The 15,112-nt window shown below is 35.0% G+C and overlaps 1 protein-coding gene across 5 annotated transcripts in view; it reads left to right on the top strand.

The window, feature by feature from the left end:
- The first annotated feature begins 335 nt into the window (after positions 1–335).
- Positions 336–15,112, top strand: part of LOC102580220 (probable LRR receptor-like serine/threonine-protein kinase RFK1) — a 41,828-nt gene continuing 27,051 nt past the window's right edge. The window contains exons 1-24 of one of the 5 annotated variants that reach the window (XM_015313769.1): positions 337–554; positions 1,766–1,940; positions 2,873–2,944; positions 3,060–3,128; positions 3,212–3,283; positions 3,603–3,674; positions 3,783–3,854; positions 3,929–4,000; positions 4,105–4,176; positions 4,278–4,349; positions 4,437–4,508; positions 6,089–6,160; positions 6,295–6,360; positions 6,633–6,695; positions 6,779–6,826; positions 6,973–7,016; positions 8,592–8,977; positions 9,055–9,250; positions 10,311–10,451; positions 10,923–11,041; positions 11,283–11,493; positions 11,575–11,806; positions 11,882–12,032; positions 12,187–12,739. In XM_015313769.1, the coding sequence (XP_015169255.1) occupies positions 455–554; positions 1,766–1,940; positions 2,873–2,944; positions 3,060–3,128; positions 3,212–3,283; positions 3,603–3,674; positions 3,783–3,854; positions 3,929–4,000; positions 4,105–4,176; positions 4,278–4,349; positions 4,437–4,508; positions 6,089–6,160; positions 6,295–6,360; positions 6,633–6,695; positions 6,779–6,826; positions 6,973–7,016; positions 8,592–8,977; positions 9,055–9,250; positions 10,311–10,451; positions 10,923–11,041; positions 11,283–11,493; positions 11,575–11,806; positions 11,882–12,032; positions 12,187–12,546 (3,009 nt within the window). In that variant the 5' untranslated portion in view covers positions 337–454 and the 3' untranslated portion in view covers positions 12,547–12,739. Of the gene's footprint in view, positions 555–1,765; positions 1,941–2,872; positions 2,945–3,059; positions 3,129–3,211; positions 3,284–3,602; positions 3,675–3,782; positions 3,855–3,928; positions 4,001–4,104; positions 4,177–4,277; positions 4,350–4,436; positions 4,509–6,088; positions 6,161–6,294; positions 6,361–6,632; positions 6,696–6,778; positions 6,827–6,972; positions 7,017–8,591; positions 8,978–9,054; positions 9,251–10,310; positions 10,452–10,922; positions 11,042–11,282; positions 11,494–11,574; positions 11,812–11,881; positions 12,033–12,186; positions 12,740–15,112 lie in introns of those variants that run through there. The other 4 variants (XM_015313771.1, XM_015313770.1, XM_015313773.1 and 1 more) reach the window with 4 other exon arrangements.

Here is a 15,112-nt window from a genome sequence, read left to right as displayed (position 1 = left end):
CAAAGGTAGAAAATAAAAATTTACAAACCATTTTTTTGAATTTTGAAGAAAACTTTGTTTGTTTTAGAGGATTTTTTTGCAGTGAATAGAAGAATAAATTAATTGCAAATTTGAGAAAAAATGGTGGAAGAAAGAAGATGAGGAAGAAGAATAAGGGAGGAAGAAAGGGTCCACCAAATGTGGGACCCACAGTGAATTTTAACAGTTTTTAAACTTTTCTGTTAGTTTCTAGGGCTAAAGACTAAAATGATACACTTTTTATATACATTAAGGACTATTTGGATAAGGTGATATATATAAAGGACCAAAATAAATTAACTCCTATACATGGAGGACCATTTTGATCATTTTCTCTTTTAGGCTGAATCATTTCTTGGATAGAATCTTAGGTGTACATTTTGTACTTCCAACAGTACTGTATATCACTTGGAGGCTGGAGCTTGAAGAAAAAAAAATGTTGCCACTAAAAAGAGCTGTTCTTTCATGGATTCTTGCAGTGAACTGCTTCATGTTGTTGAGTTTGGGTGACTCAACAAGAGTTGCCCAAGAAGAAGGTAAATTTTATAGCTTTTTTAAGTTTTAGTGGATGGGTTGTTGAGTGGGTGGTGGGTGCATGAAGGGTATATGGGATTTTGCTACGAAGTCAAATTTGTGCAAGAAATCAAGAATTATGAAATTTTGAACTTATTTCTTGTTCTTCCTCCTGTTCAGTTAAGATTCTTGAGAAAGATCAATTTTGAGTCTCTTACTAGAGGAAATGTGAAGAACATAAGGCTCTGATCAGTTAAATTTTTTTGTATTGTAGAAAAAAATGGAGCATGCTTACTTAAAAAGGCTTCCTTTATGATAGATTCTTACTTTAAGGCTGGAAATTTCAACTTACAAGAACAAAAGACTGGAAATTTAGACTTATAAGAACAAAAGACGGGAAATTTTAGTTATTTTGTTCTAGGAACTAATGGGAGGGGTCTTTCGGAAATAGCCTCTCTACATCCACGAGGTAGTGTTAAGGTATGCATAGATTCTAACTTTCCCAGACCTCACTTGTGGGAAATTTAGACTTACAAGAACAAAAGACTGGAAATTTAGACTTATAAGAACAAAAGACGGGAAATTTTAGTATTTTGTCTAGGAACTAATGGGAGGGTCTTTCGGAAATAGCCTCTCTACATCCACGAGGTAGTGTTAAGGTATGCATAGATTCTAACTTTCCCAGACCTCACTTGTGGGAAATTTAGACTTACAAGAACAAAAGACTGGAAATTTAGACTTATAAGAACAAAAGACGGGAAATTTTAGTATTTTGTCTAGGAACTAATGGGAGGGTCTTTCGGAAATAGCCTCTCTACATCCAAGAGGTACTGTTAAGGTATGCGTACATTCTACCTTCCCCAGACCTCACTTGTGGGATTTCATTGGGTATGTTGTTGTCTAGGAACTAATGCAATCTGGTGAAATAAGGTATTCAAATGATGCAGGGTTCTACACCATTTGCTAGGGGAAGTTTCTGCATCTTTGTACTCCAAAATGTTGAACCTATACTAAAAAGGGTATTTGGGGAGGGGGGAGGGGGTGGGGAGTTTCTGGCCAATTGATCCTCAATTCCAAAATGTGGGCAGGGGAGTGGAGCTTGCAGTGTTTTGAAACTTCTGATTTTGTTATGGTGATATATACTATTTAGAGGTTTTCTGCTTCCTGCACTCGTAAGATTTGCATCATTCGGCTAACAACCTGTTATTTGGCATATGCTTTGGTAATTTCTCAGTGGACATTATGGAACAAATCGCCACTACAATGGGAGCAACACACTGGAAATTCAATGGTGAATCGTGCCAGATTGAAGCAGTCAGGGTGACAACTGATCTGCCAAGTTGGTTTGAAACTGATGTTGTATGCAACTGCAGTATAGGAAATGATACTGCCTGCCACATAGTAGCTATGTAATTTTTCATCATCTTGCTCGACTCTGGTTATAGCACATTATGTGTTTGGAGAGCCAACATAGATAATTTGGAGAAAGTAGCTATTAAGTCCTAAGTTACTGATGTCTTGCCATTGCTGTTAGAGAACTCATACTAACCATGCTTTATTAAGTTGTATTAGCATTCCATTTCCTACATCTTTGCTACAACCTTAAAATTATATCCTTGGACAACTAAAAGGAACTAGATATAGGAGGAAGTTACAGATCAAGGGGAGCCAGGTGCACTAAGCTCCCATTATTTGTGTTTATGCAAGAGGTTGTTTCTGCAGCTTGAACTTGTGATCTCCTAGTTACACGTCAACTGCTTTGACATTGCTCCAAGGGAGGGTTCCCTGAAAAAAAGGGAGTTCCATTTTTGCCAAATATATAAGCTGTGCCTTCGCCAAAGATATGTTTTTATCTTTGTGGCTTGAGATTGTGTACAATATCATTATATATTTGATAAAATCTTAGGCTTCCTGAGATGTATGAAGAGCAAGTTGATGTCATTGACTATTTTCACTTTTGTGTGCAATATATTATATACCTTACCGCCCCCAAGGCCTAGCTCAAGTGGCAAAAGGTGGAGGATTTGTGGCTTAGGTCGCAGGTTCAAGCCCCACACCATGCAAAGCGAAGCCCGGTATTTAAGTGGAGAAGGGTAGAGGGGCGGGCCCATTATCCACCGAGTTTAGAAGGCTGTGATTGGTCCAAAGGGTGGGTCACAAACGGATTTCTCGGTTATCAAAAAAAAAATAAAAAAATATTATATACCTTACCATCTTAGAGTGGTTCCTATCAGTATTATGTGACTATAATTGGTTTCATTTTCTAAACAAGAATAGGATATCTATTCATAATATTTAGATAAACTAATTACATTGTTGACTCTTGAAATTACTTATGCAGCACTCTTAAGGGTATAAATCTTCCTGGCGTTCTTCCACCTGAACTGGTAAAGCTTCCTTACATTCAAAAAGTGTAAGAATCTTTTGAATGCTATTGTCACATTTGCTTTTATTTCCCATATAATCAAATTCATCGTTCAAATTTTGATAAGCATAATTAACTGAATTCACATATTCTCAATTTTCAGTGATTTTGCATACAATTACCTCAGTGGTAGTATACCAACTGAATGGGCGTCAACCCAGTTAAATTCCATGTAAGCCCCATTTAATATATTGTTAAAACAGCTGTTATGAAGGTTGTTAATCATCAATTGTAACTGCAAATTTTTTGATCCAGCTCTGTTCTTGTGAACCGGTTGTCAGGGGTTATACCGAAGGAACTGGGAAACATTACCAGCCTTACCTATATGTATGTATCAAATTTTGATTATCTAATCTGATTTCTCATCTTCATTTCTTATGTAGCTGTTTGGACACCTTTTGAAGAAAAGTTTATGTAATAATCTTTTGTCCAACTCCAATTTTAAATTTATGAAATTTTCTTTTCAAGTATAATGACTGCAGAGCTTAACAGCTTTTATGCTATAGTTTAGTTTTCTCTTTGATGCAGTGTCTGGACATGCTCCTGTTCATTAATCTAAGCATTATCTCATTTTCAGTTCTGCTTATTTCATTATTTTCCCCAAAAAATCAGCAGTGCACTAATCTATGTAGCAATCTTTGACCAGAAACCTTGAAGGAAACCGATTCTCAGGCATCATTCCTGATGAACTAGGGAAATTGATAAACTTAAAGGCGCTGTAAGACCCTTCTTTTCCTTCTCTCATTTAGGTCTGTCCATATGAGTTGTGATTCCTGGGGGATAAATAGATACAATATCCAATGGAGAAACATGATCTTAATTTCAGGATATTGTCCTCCAACCAACTGGAGGGAGAGCTGCCAGTGTCACTCTCTGGACTTGTAAATTTAGCAGATTTGTAAGTACATGGTTATAGCATTATTCTTTTAGCTAGTCATTTTAAGACTATGTTTAACAATATTTTGTTTGCAGTAGGATAAGTGATAACAATCTCAGTGGGCCAATTCCAGATTTTATAGAGAAATGGAAACAACTTACAAAATTGTAAGAATTTCTCTTTTGATAACAGAGGATCTTGAAAGATCTTTGATAGAAGAATAATTTCATAGTCTCAAGTATTTAATTCTTATTTTGGATAATCAATGAAGAGAGCTGCATGCTACCGGTTTAGAGGGTCCCATTCCATTAAGCATATCTCTTCTCAATATGTTAACCGATCTGTGAGTAGAGAACTCTTAAATATACCTAATCTACTTCTTTCTTTTAGTTTATGGATCTCTTTACTGTATGGAGACTTCTCATGTTTGAGTCTCTTATTCAGGAGGATTAGCGACATAAAAGGACCAATGCATGAATTTCCTCCTCTAATTAACATGACAGACCTAGAGAGACTGTAAGTTGCTGGGAGTTTATTCCAAATTATTATTGGCATCCAAGTTTGATGGATCTTTTCTTAGTGCTGTTTAATCATTGGATTCAGGGTACTGAGAAACTGCAACCTTTCGGGAGTAATTCCAGGATATATTTGGAAACTGAAAACTATACAAACATTGTAAGTAGTTCACTTATAATTTGCAAAAATGAGTATTCCTTTGTCTGCATTACGCATTATCCTTACATGTCTGATGTTAAACTTCGTGTCCACATGCAATAGGCTTGAACAGTACTGACAGTCAACTTTGAAACATTTGTACTTATAGCTGGACCTTCCACTTGGCCTTAAAGACTCTTGAGTTATTACAAAGCCGAAGTTCTCATCTTATAAGTAAACACTTCCTTTCTTGTTAAGGTTCTCACAGTTACCTCTTCTGAAAGAAGTACTTGTTGTGGTGAACCATTCCAGAATTCCCAAATGATGGCCTCTAGAGGAGGCTCCTTTTGTAAACCTCAAATCTAATGACTGAACACCTAAAATGTTGAATGATGTCCATCTTATCATACTCCCTCCATTCCAAAATAAATGGTATCATTAGCTTTTCATTTTGTTTCAAAATAATTGGTGTTTTATATAATCAAGAAGACATTAATGATGTTCTTCCAATTTTACCGTTATATAAATAAAGGAAGTTTTACATAACAAAGAAACTACTAAAGAGCTACATCTTTTTCAAGGTATTTATTAAGGATAAGTTAGTAAAAATACATTTTATTTTCTAGGAATGAGTAGTTTCTTAAGGGGTGTGCCCAAGCTAAAAACCTACTTATTTTAGAACGGAGGGAGTATGTGGCTCGCCTAGCCCAAGGGGCTTCAGGCAATACTTGACATTTAAGCCTGAAAGACTTTGGCTTATGATTTTACTTTTCACCTCTTTGGACTTCAACCCAAATTGAGACAAAACGGAATAGAAGTAGTGTATAAGCTGATTATTCTTTCTTCTTCTGGCTTGTCCGTGAATTCTCATTTCCTGCGTTAAAAAGAATGGAACAAGTCAAGGCTGTTCAGTATACAGAACTCACAAGGCATCATAGAGCTATCTTCTTTATATTTTCTAGTGGCAGAGATTTAAAAATCATCAAATTCATATAGGTAAATAATAATGAGAAGCAAAATGCAAAAACAGAATCGAGAAACCCAAAATTCAGGATCGAACACCTTAATACAATTGCCTCTCCAGTCAGCTAGTGAATATTCCCACTTATAACAGCCATAGTTGCTGGCGCTGGAATACAAAGGCCCAGTTTACTAATTTGTGGGGATTCTTTGGAGCTTGATAGCTTTGATTTTGATTAGATAGAAGTTGAATCATGTGTATAACAATCATCATAGATGTGAACCACAATCCATAAACTTTGTGAACCACGGTGAGTAAGTATCTACAGATTGAAGGTGTTGTTGAAAGGAAAAAAAAGAAGTGTTCATCATCCTTACCAATAATTTTTTTAAAAAAAACAGAAGTGTTCATCGTAGCCAACACTTCAATATCAGCTAAACTTTGTTTCCTATTCTTTGCCTTTGATCTGTTTAATACACCGTCATCTCTAAGAAGCTTATTTTTTAAGGTACTATGACATTCATGTAACTCTAGCAAGGTTTATGATATATAAATTGGGACTCCTCCTTTGTGCCTTCATGAGACTCCAGACATAAAATCGCTTCCTATTTCATGAGTTCTATGTTTGAACTTACTGCAGGGATGTTAGTTTCAATAAGCTCATTGGAACGATTCCGGATGACATTAGTGCAAGAAGTATGCTTAAATTTGTGTGAGTTTACTGCCAAGTTTTTTTTTTCTTAAATACTCTTAAGATGGTATTATTATAATTTTCAACAATGCAGGGAAATCTACATTCACTGTTTTCTGCATTATAGTTATTTAACTGTGATAATACTTTAATAGGTTTTTATCTGGTAACATGCTCAGTGGAGATATACCTGCCTCAATCTTGAAGAACGGAATAAATGTGTACGTGTAATATCATCTTTTTTCTCTTTTATAAAATATTTGTGCCTCACATTGTCTTGAAGTGAAAGTGTAGACACTTTCATGGCATCATATATGCAGAGTGATAATTTTTCAGAGACATAGTTAAATTGAAATCTCAGGGAAATTATGGACTTTTATTTAGTATTTCTGTGTGTAGTTCTACAGTTTCTTTGTCTAATGTTAATGGATTGCATTCTTATCATTATAGTACTCTGGATTATGACTTCTAAGAATTCAAATTGCATGTACAGTGATCTTTCCTACAATAACTTTACTTGGCAAGGCCCTGAACAACCAGCTTGTCGGCAAAACATGTCAGTGAATCCTTCTGTTCGTTTCTCATTCATGTTTTTAGTGACAATGTATCATATGGTTCTGATAATTGTTCCCTTGACAGGAATTATTACATAAACCTGTACAGGAGCTCTGCAGTTGCAGGGACTCTGTAAGATGGATCTTCTCATTTTTGTTGTTTCTCATATTAGCTTTTACAGCTAACTAAATGGATGAATGAATGCTTTACTTTGAGATTTGTTTCTTTACTTCTGAGCATATATCTAAGGCCAATCTCTTTTTTGCTTTCTTCTACAGTAAGAACGTTCTTCCGTGTACAGAGGATTTAACTTGTCCAAGATGTAAGTATATTTGTGCTCACTGACATTTTATCAAGTAATACATAAGAAAGAACAATTCTTTTCATACTCGAAACTGCAGTTCTTTTGTGTTTTCTCATCTTCCTTTCCTCCATTTCCAATATTTAAACCAGTTATACAACCAAAGAAGTGTGTGTGGTGGTGGTGTTGGTGGTGGCGATGTGGTGGTCTGGCAGTTAGGAAATTGAAGATGCATGATAAGAGTCTCCTCTTTAAATGATTTTGGAGATATCTGAGAGGAACATAACACGCTGCAGAAAGCAGTCAGAGATGCAAAATGAAGAGCGAAGGAGAGTTGGTGTAAGGAGAAGAGGTTTATGGGATAAATTCATGACTTACACACAGTTCAAGTCTGGCGATGGAAGGATTATAAGATTCTGTTAGATACTTGGCAAGGAAATATATCACTCTGAGAGCAATTCACAAATTTGTTTAATTTTACAGCTTTTCCTTATCTCAGTTTCTAAATGAGTATCGGTGTATGGGACATTAAATTTGGAAGAAATTGCCAGGAATGTTGGGAGACAGCTGGACTATTTTGTTGTCGAATTGGAGGAGAAGGAATGGTTGCAGGAGCAGAGGATTATCTGAGATGGACAATAGGTGAGGGTCTGTTTCTGTAAAAGGAGCATATAAGGCCTTATACCCTTTTCTGGCTGTGTAGACGGTATCATCCATTGGCCACGGGACCTGTAGTGGGAAAAGAGAGCTCATCTACAATTATTGTGCTTTTGGTGCACTGCAGTTTATGAGGCTTGTAATTTATGAAATCACCATATGCAACAGGTGCTACATGTGAGAAATGAAAATGTGGATTATTTGGTTTTACACTCTGCTGTAGCTGATGAGGTTTGTAGTATGTTTTATAGATCCCACCAATTGATTCCCAAATCTCTGACACAATTCTTATTCAGTTGGAAATGGAGAAAGAATAAAGGAACCAACAGAAGTTTCTGGAACATGATTCATCTTTGCGTTATGTGGGCAATCTGGAGAGAGCAGAACATTAGAAGGACACAAAAACTTTAATCCACAGTTAATACACCTGTTTAGCTTTTAGATTTCTGGTGCAAGCTTACTTCCTTTGATGACATAGATGCACTTTTGGAGTTTGTTGACTCTTTACCTTTGAAAAGCGACTATAGCTTTAATTTAATGTAATATTACATGCATCCACTAGATGCACTTTAATCTATAATGTATTATGTCTGTACTAATATCAAAAAGAAGAAAATAAATTATTTAGAAGTGATTCTCCTAACCTACTACACGGGCAGAAAAACATATCAATACATTAAAAAGAATAGCTGACAGATATTGTCTGCAAGTTAGCAAAGAATGTGCTGTCAGTTACAAATATCTCTATTCTGGACCTACACTCTTGAGGTCATGTATCCTACTGAAGGCTTGTTATTAGATTTTCAACAACTGACATTTATATGTATATATGCATTGCAAATTTGGTAGTCTTTGCTGCCTGTGGTAATAAGGGTCTATGTGACAATTGTTTCTAGATATCTCTCTCTAACCATGCTATTCCATTTGGTTACATGGCAGATGGGTGTTCCTTGCATGTGAATTGTGGAGGAAATGATGTTGCTATTACAGAAAACAACAGGCATATTGATTTTGACGGAGATGCTCATGTTGAAGGTGGTTCTGCAAGAAATTTCCGCAGTGACAAGTACTGGGGATTTAGTAGCACCGGAGACTTCATGGATGATGATAATGATCAGAATACACGTTTTATTGAGACTATACCATCAACTGACCTGTCTGAACTGTATAGTAGAGCAAGGGTTTCTCCACTTTCACTTACTTATTTCCATTATTGCTTGGAGAATGGGAGTTACAATGTTAGTCTGCACTTTGCTGAGATAATATTTAAAAACGACAGTACATATAACAGTCTTGGAAGGCGCATCTTTGATATATATATCCAGGTGCTTATCCTGAATGATGAAGTTCCCTTTAGAGTTATTTAGCTGATTCACATTCTTGAATGACCTTTTGATTTTAGGAGAAACTAGTTTGGAAAGACTTTAATATTGAAGAGGAAGCTCTTGGAGTCCTAAGGCCTGTGATCAGATACTTTAATGCTACTGTAACAGATAGTGTCTTGGAGATCCGATTTTATTGGGCTGGCAAGGGCACTGCCCGCATTCCTCTTAGGGGACATTATGGTTCACTCATATCAGCTATCTCAGTTGACTCAAGTATGTATCTACTTACTTTTTATACTTTTGGGTGGATTTACAGGGATTGTTTGACTTCCGACTTATACTTTTTCCTTTATCTTCTTTTTGATAACATACTTTTTCCTTCTCTTCTTTCTACATTTGGTTTTATCTCATGCATGGCATGTGAAGGAAGGTCAATTCATCACTGCACAACTGTGTGTGTATCTATCAATCCCTTTTCGTACTCGAGCCGTTACCCTTAAGTTACTTTATGGTGTATTTGCAGTAACTGTGATGAGCATCATGTTATAGCCTATAGGACCTGTGGGCTCATGATGTAACTCAGTCTTCCTGTTATCTATCTCCTATGTCCGATCTTGTATAGTCTACTGTATTTTACAGAATTCAATTAAAAAATTAGTCGAATGAGTTATTTTATTCGGGGTGCAGTCGATATATGTGAAATGATGTGAATCTTAAAATAGTGTGTTGGTAGTAGTAAATAGTGAGAGGAGTTTATATATCAGTTTGACTTTAGAATTTGTTGATTTTTCCATGTAAGGAAAGAGTTCCATTTTCGGGAAATGGAAAAAACAGATAGTAGGTCAAGACAAATGGAATGAAGTTCAAGAGAAATTGGACAAGAGTAAATCTTTTCTTGTTGTCATGAACTTGCAAGAAAATGAATTTTGGTGTTTCCCTAGCATGTTTCTCATTTTATCCCGCTGTCCTCCTTATCTTTTCAAGAAACTGCTACTTCATTCAAAATTATGGTAAAATAGAAATGGAGAAATATATTCTTATTCATCATTTTAGTGCAATAATTAGCGCTTAAGGAAGTTTCTAAACATGGAGGAAAAATGAATTCACAGCATTTGGCAAGTGGAGATGCCAATAAGGCATGTAAATGGATCCATAGCTTGGATCGAAGTCCTGATCTATGCTTGAGTTAGAGGATGGTTCTGCAGATAGAGGGATTTTATAAAGCATGCCGCTTCTTCAGTCTTTTAAATGAATGATGACCTACATTAATGGTTCTGCTCACTTTGCTGCTCTGATTTACCCTTTTTTCATTTTCTTTTGGACTTTGGTACAGATTTCAAGTTCTGTTCAAACAAGGACAGAAAGACCACAATAATTTATGTTATTGTTGGAGTTTTGGCTGCATGTATCACTTTTTTCCTACTGAGCATTCTTTGGTGGAAAGGCTGTCTATGTAGAGAAAGTAAAAGAAGAGGTGAGCTTGAAAAGTTTCTAAAATTGCAAATTTAAATAGTAGTTATTAATCTACTCTTCGGTGGATTTTGTTGAATGCAATCCATTGTATATTCGAAAGTAATCAAAATACAAACATGCATGATTAATCATATTGAAGGTCTTGAAATCCAAAGTCTTGTTTAATGTAATAGCTTAACACATTGATTGACCTAGGAGATTCATTATTTTATGAAAATCTAGGAGACTCATCATTATTGTATCAAATCTAGAAACACCTTAATTAATGCTTGTTACACATCTTCGTTGTATCAAATCTTACTGGTACATGAATTTTAAGAACAGTAGGTATTTGTGTAAGAGTTTAGGAGCAGTGGGGTTCACCATTTCAAGAAAAAGATAGCCATGTCAATGCTAATGCAATGATAAGAATTTATTTATCACAAGAGAACACAAAATTCTGTAACTCATATCTACCTTATTTTTTGGACAGATCTCAATGGTGTAGAGCTGCAGATGGTTTGTTTTACTCTGAAGCAAATAAAAACTGCCACTAAAAATTTTGATGCTTCAAACAAGATTGGCGAAGGTGGTTTTGGTCCTGTTTACAAGGTATGCTTATAATTGGAGACTAGTGATTTTTCTTTTACTTGTACATCATGTCACATTGTACCTCTGCCTACGAGACTTGGTGCTGTTTCCATAAACATGTAAACCTTCAAATTCTATTTACCCAAACCTTCTGAGTTTGAGCATGGAAATACATATGTGGCTCATAATTCATCTGCCTTTAGCTGCTGCGCACTGGTTCTATCCTCTTACCCCGTGGAATCTAACAACTGATTTCGTGTAGGGTCAATTACTTGATGGTACATTAGTTGCAGTGAAGCAGCTCTCCTCTCAATCAAAGCAAGGCAACCGTGAATTCTTGAATGAGATTAGCACGATATCCTGTTTGCAACACCCCAATTTGGTTAAGCTTCATGGGTGCTGTATTGAAGCAGACCAGTTACTGCTTGTATATGAATACTTAGATAACAATAGCCTTGCGAGCGTGTTGTTTGGTAATTACTCCGTGTCCTCTTTATGTATAGATCTAGTTATCCTCTGGGTCAAGATTTTCAGTGGTGAATTTTCTGGTTCAGAGAACAGCCGATTGAATCTGGATTGGCCCACAAGGTTTAGGATCTGTCTCGGAATAGCAAGAGGTCTAGCTTTTCTACATGAGGAATCAAGCCTAAAAATTGTACATCGGGACATCAAAGCTACCAATGTGCTTCTGGATGGACAGCTCAATCCCAAAATCTCCGACTTTGGACTAGCTAGACTCACTGAAGATGAGAAGACCCATATTAGTACTCGAGTTGCTGGAACAATGTAAGGTCACTACTTTTCCAGCTAGAAGTCTAAAGTATTTTACGTTGACAAACCTTCTAATCTTAACACTTGCAGAGGATACATGGCACCAGAATACGCACTCTGGGGTTATTTGACTGACAAGGCAGATGTTTACAGCTTTGGAGTTGTACTTTTGGAAACTGTCAGTGGAAAGAACAACAATAACTACATGCCGAGCCACACTAGCATTTGTCTCTTAGATTGGGTATAAATCTGATCCCTGTTTGCTTGTTGTATCTCTCTTATCAAGGCTCAGCTTGAATGTTTCGATGGCAATATAAAGATCTTCCAATTCTTTCTTCATTTTTCACTCTTCCATTGAAATTACTGGCTGTGCCTGAAAAGCTACACTGTTACAGGCCTGTCACTTGCATCTAAGTGGGAGTATAGAGGAGCTCATAGATCAGAGATTGGGGTCTGATATTAATAAACAAGAAGTGGAAAAAATAGTAAAAGTGGCACTCTTGTGCACTAGTGCCACTCCCTCACTCAGGCCTATCATGTCCGAGGTAGTGTCTATGCTTGAAGGACGAATCGCTATTCCAGATGAAATTCCAGAGGCAAGTACTTATTCCAATGATCTGAGGTTTAAAGCCATGAAAGATTTTCATCAAGAGAGGCAAAATCAGAAGCTAATTCAAACCCAAACTCAAAACACCATAACTATTCGAACTGACATGGGTTCTTCTTCTGCATCTACAACTAATATGTTCGATTAAGTTCAGTTTCAAGATCAAACAGACACGTAATGTCATTTCATCCATGGTAAGCCTGGCTCATTCTAACTTGTGTTCTCGAGGGTGCTAGACCACCTCCATGTGTATTTATACTTGTAATTAAGCAATTTGTTCAATTTTTTTTGTAGCAGGCTTGCTGTGTAATGTAAATACATGTTTCAGCTTTGAGGCTAAGGATGCAACATTTGTTTCTTCTGCTGCTGCACTTTTGAAACATAACTTTTTGTTACACTTTTTTCTCCACTATGTTTCTCGAACTCTCCAAAACTTTGTCAAATCATCCGACACGCACTCGTTGATATTTTTAAAGTGTCCCGAGAAACATAATCTAAATTCTCATTTCTGATCACACCATCAATACCAGTTATCCCGTTGTCCCTTATAAACCTACCATCAGTACCAACATTTCAGTCAGTCATTAGAAGGTTTCTGCCATGTAACCAACCTCCATGTTTGAATAGGGATCTTGGTATAAAATTGAAAAGGAAAAAAAAAAGTCATAAGAAGAAAAAGATAAAATGCTTTTCGAATATTATTGGTCGTTTCGAACAACACATACATACCAGTGTAGTACCACAAAGAGAAACTGTCACAAATAGAGCTAGAGTTCTATTTACGACAGAATGCACTAACTTTGGATCCCTCAGCCCTACCTAGCTGGCCAGCCTACCCTGCCAGCTAGGTATAAAATTAATGAATAATTTTTCATGTTGTATCTATTTTACCCTTGCTATACTATTCATTTTTTCAATTTTTAGATGACTTATATTTAATAAGGCTGGCCAGCCTACCCTGCCAGGCAACATGGATTAGATTGGAGTAAACAAAACGTGATGAACGTAAATACTAATCATTTAATAATATTATACTAATTGTTTTGTTAACGTAGTAAACAAAAAGATAACCAACTGAAGCAATATTTGATGATATGCATGTTTTAGATATTTGTTTAACGAAAAGTCAAAGTTCTCCAAATGAAAAGTTTCACACTGTTGTTTTATGATAGTGGCCAAGTTTTTAAAAGACGAAATATATACTTTTTAAATTTCTGAATGCACTTATTTTTTTAAGAATAAAAGTGCTTGGTAAAAAATCAAACCAAGTATATTTAGGTAGTGTCTATTTTTTAATACGTAAAAGCTATTTTTAAAAATTATCACTCAAATAGAATTGCTGTTTTTTCAAAATATTTTTGATAAGTTGATCTTGACCATTTGACACTATAATGATATGTTTATTATGCGAATTTAACTAAGACATTTTCTTTTATTTCGTAAAGATAATTCACCTTCATTTTTCTTTAATATATATTATATGAAAAAATAGTTTCTTCTTTTAAAATATGAAGACATGATTGATTTTTATTTGAATGTCAAGTGTTAAAATTATTTTAGTAGCTACTAAAAAGTAGTCTTAAAAATTGGTCTCTTGAAAATCATAGTCAGACATTCAAAACAGGCAACTCACGAAATCAAAAAAGAGAGAGAAATAATAAAAGTCAAAAAGCAAAAAGAGATGAAAGGACACAAGTTGAATAATAATTATAAACATGAACTTAGTGTCTTAATTAAGTAAGTTTAACTAAATGATGTAAAAGTAGGTACAGCTGCCAGCTGGCATGCTTATCTTATTTTATCATAATAGTGTTATTAGTGTGAAACCAATTTCTAGAGTGGCTTCATGCATGCTCCCTTTATTCATATTATTTGATTCTACTTGGCCTGTTTACGCTCAAATTATTTTATTAATGATATTTTAGAATTATAAATTTAATTATTAGTAGTTCTTATTTAATACTAAGAATTAGAATACCATAAAAAAGTGATAAAATTATTTTGATTAGATAGATAAATAAAAATATCTATTTTTGACGGATTAAGTATAATGACAAAAAAAAAGAAAAAAAAAAGAGAAAGTATAATGACACGTAGACTGTTATAATACTTCCTCTTTTTTCCCACGTGCACCTTTTAATTTTGTGTCGGTATGACTTTTTTACATTTGTCAAAACAGGATAAATGAAATATTTTATGGAAAAATAAGCTAAACTTTTGTTACTTTTTCGTGTTCAATACTAAAATGAAAAATATTATCTAAAAACTATTGTACATAATTTAAATAAATATTATGAAGGTAGAGTATGGGGTAGGGCGGGACGGGGCCTATCGGGATGGGGATGAGGGGTTAAATGAGGTGGAGTGAATGTATCGAAATGTCATTTGAATTTGTGGTCTTAATCATGTTACGTAGGTTGTCCAAAAGTAATAAAATGTTTTTAAAAAAAAATTAAAATGGACTAAAAAAAGTAAGATAAAATATCTATTTCAATTTATATGGTACCATTCAAATTTTGAGATTCTAACAATTTAATTTTTGATCGTAAGTTCAAGCATGAACATGTTGAATTTTTTGAAAACTACTACATAGTAAGTCACAATAATTATAACTCAGATTATTTTTAAAAATAATAATTAATAAAAACTTATTTGAATGAAATATGTCATGTAAATTGTAATTATTTAGTATTAAAATTATCTGCCATGCCATG

The sequence above is a fragment of the Solanum tuberosum genome, unplaced genomic scaffold (assembly GCF_000226075.1).
Source record: "Solanum tuberosum cultivar DM 1-3 516 R44 unplaced genomic scaffold, SolTub_3.0 scf00265, whole genome shotgun sequence".
Taxonomy (NCBI): domain Eukaryota; kingdom Viridiplantae; phylum Streptophyta; class Magnoliopsida; order Solanales; family Solanaceae; genus Solanum; species Solanum tuberosum.
The sequence above is the reverse complement of the archived record's forward strand: the minus strand, read 5'-3'. Positions and strand labels throughout refer to the sequence as shown.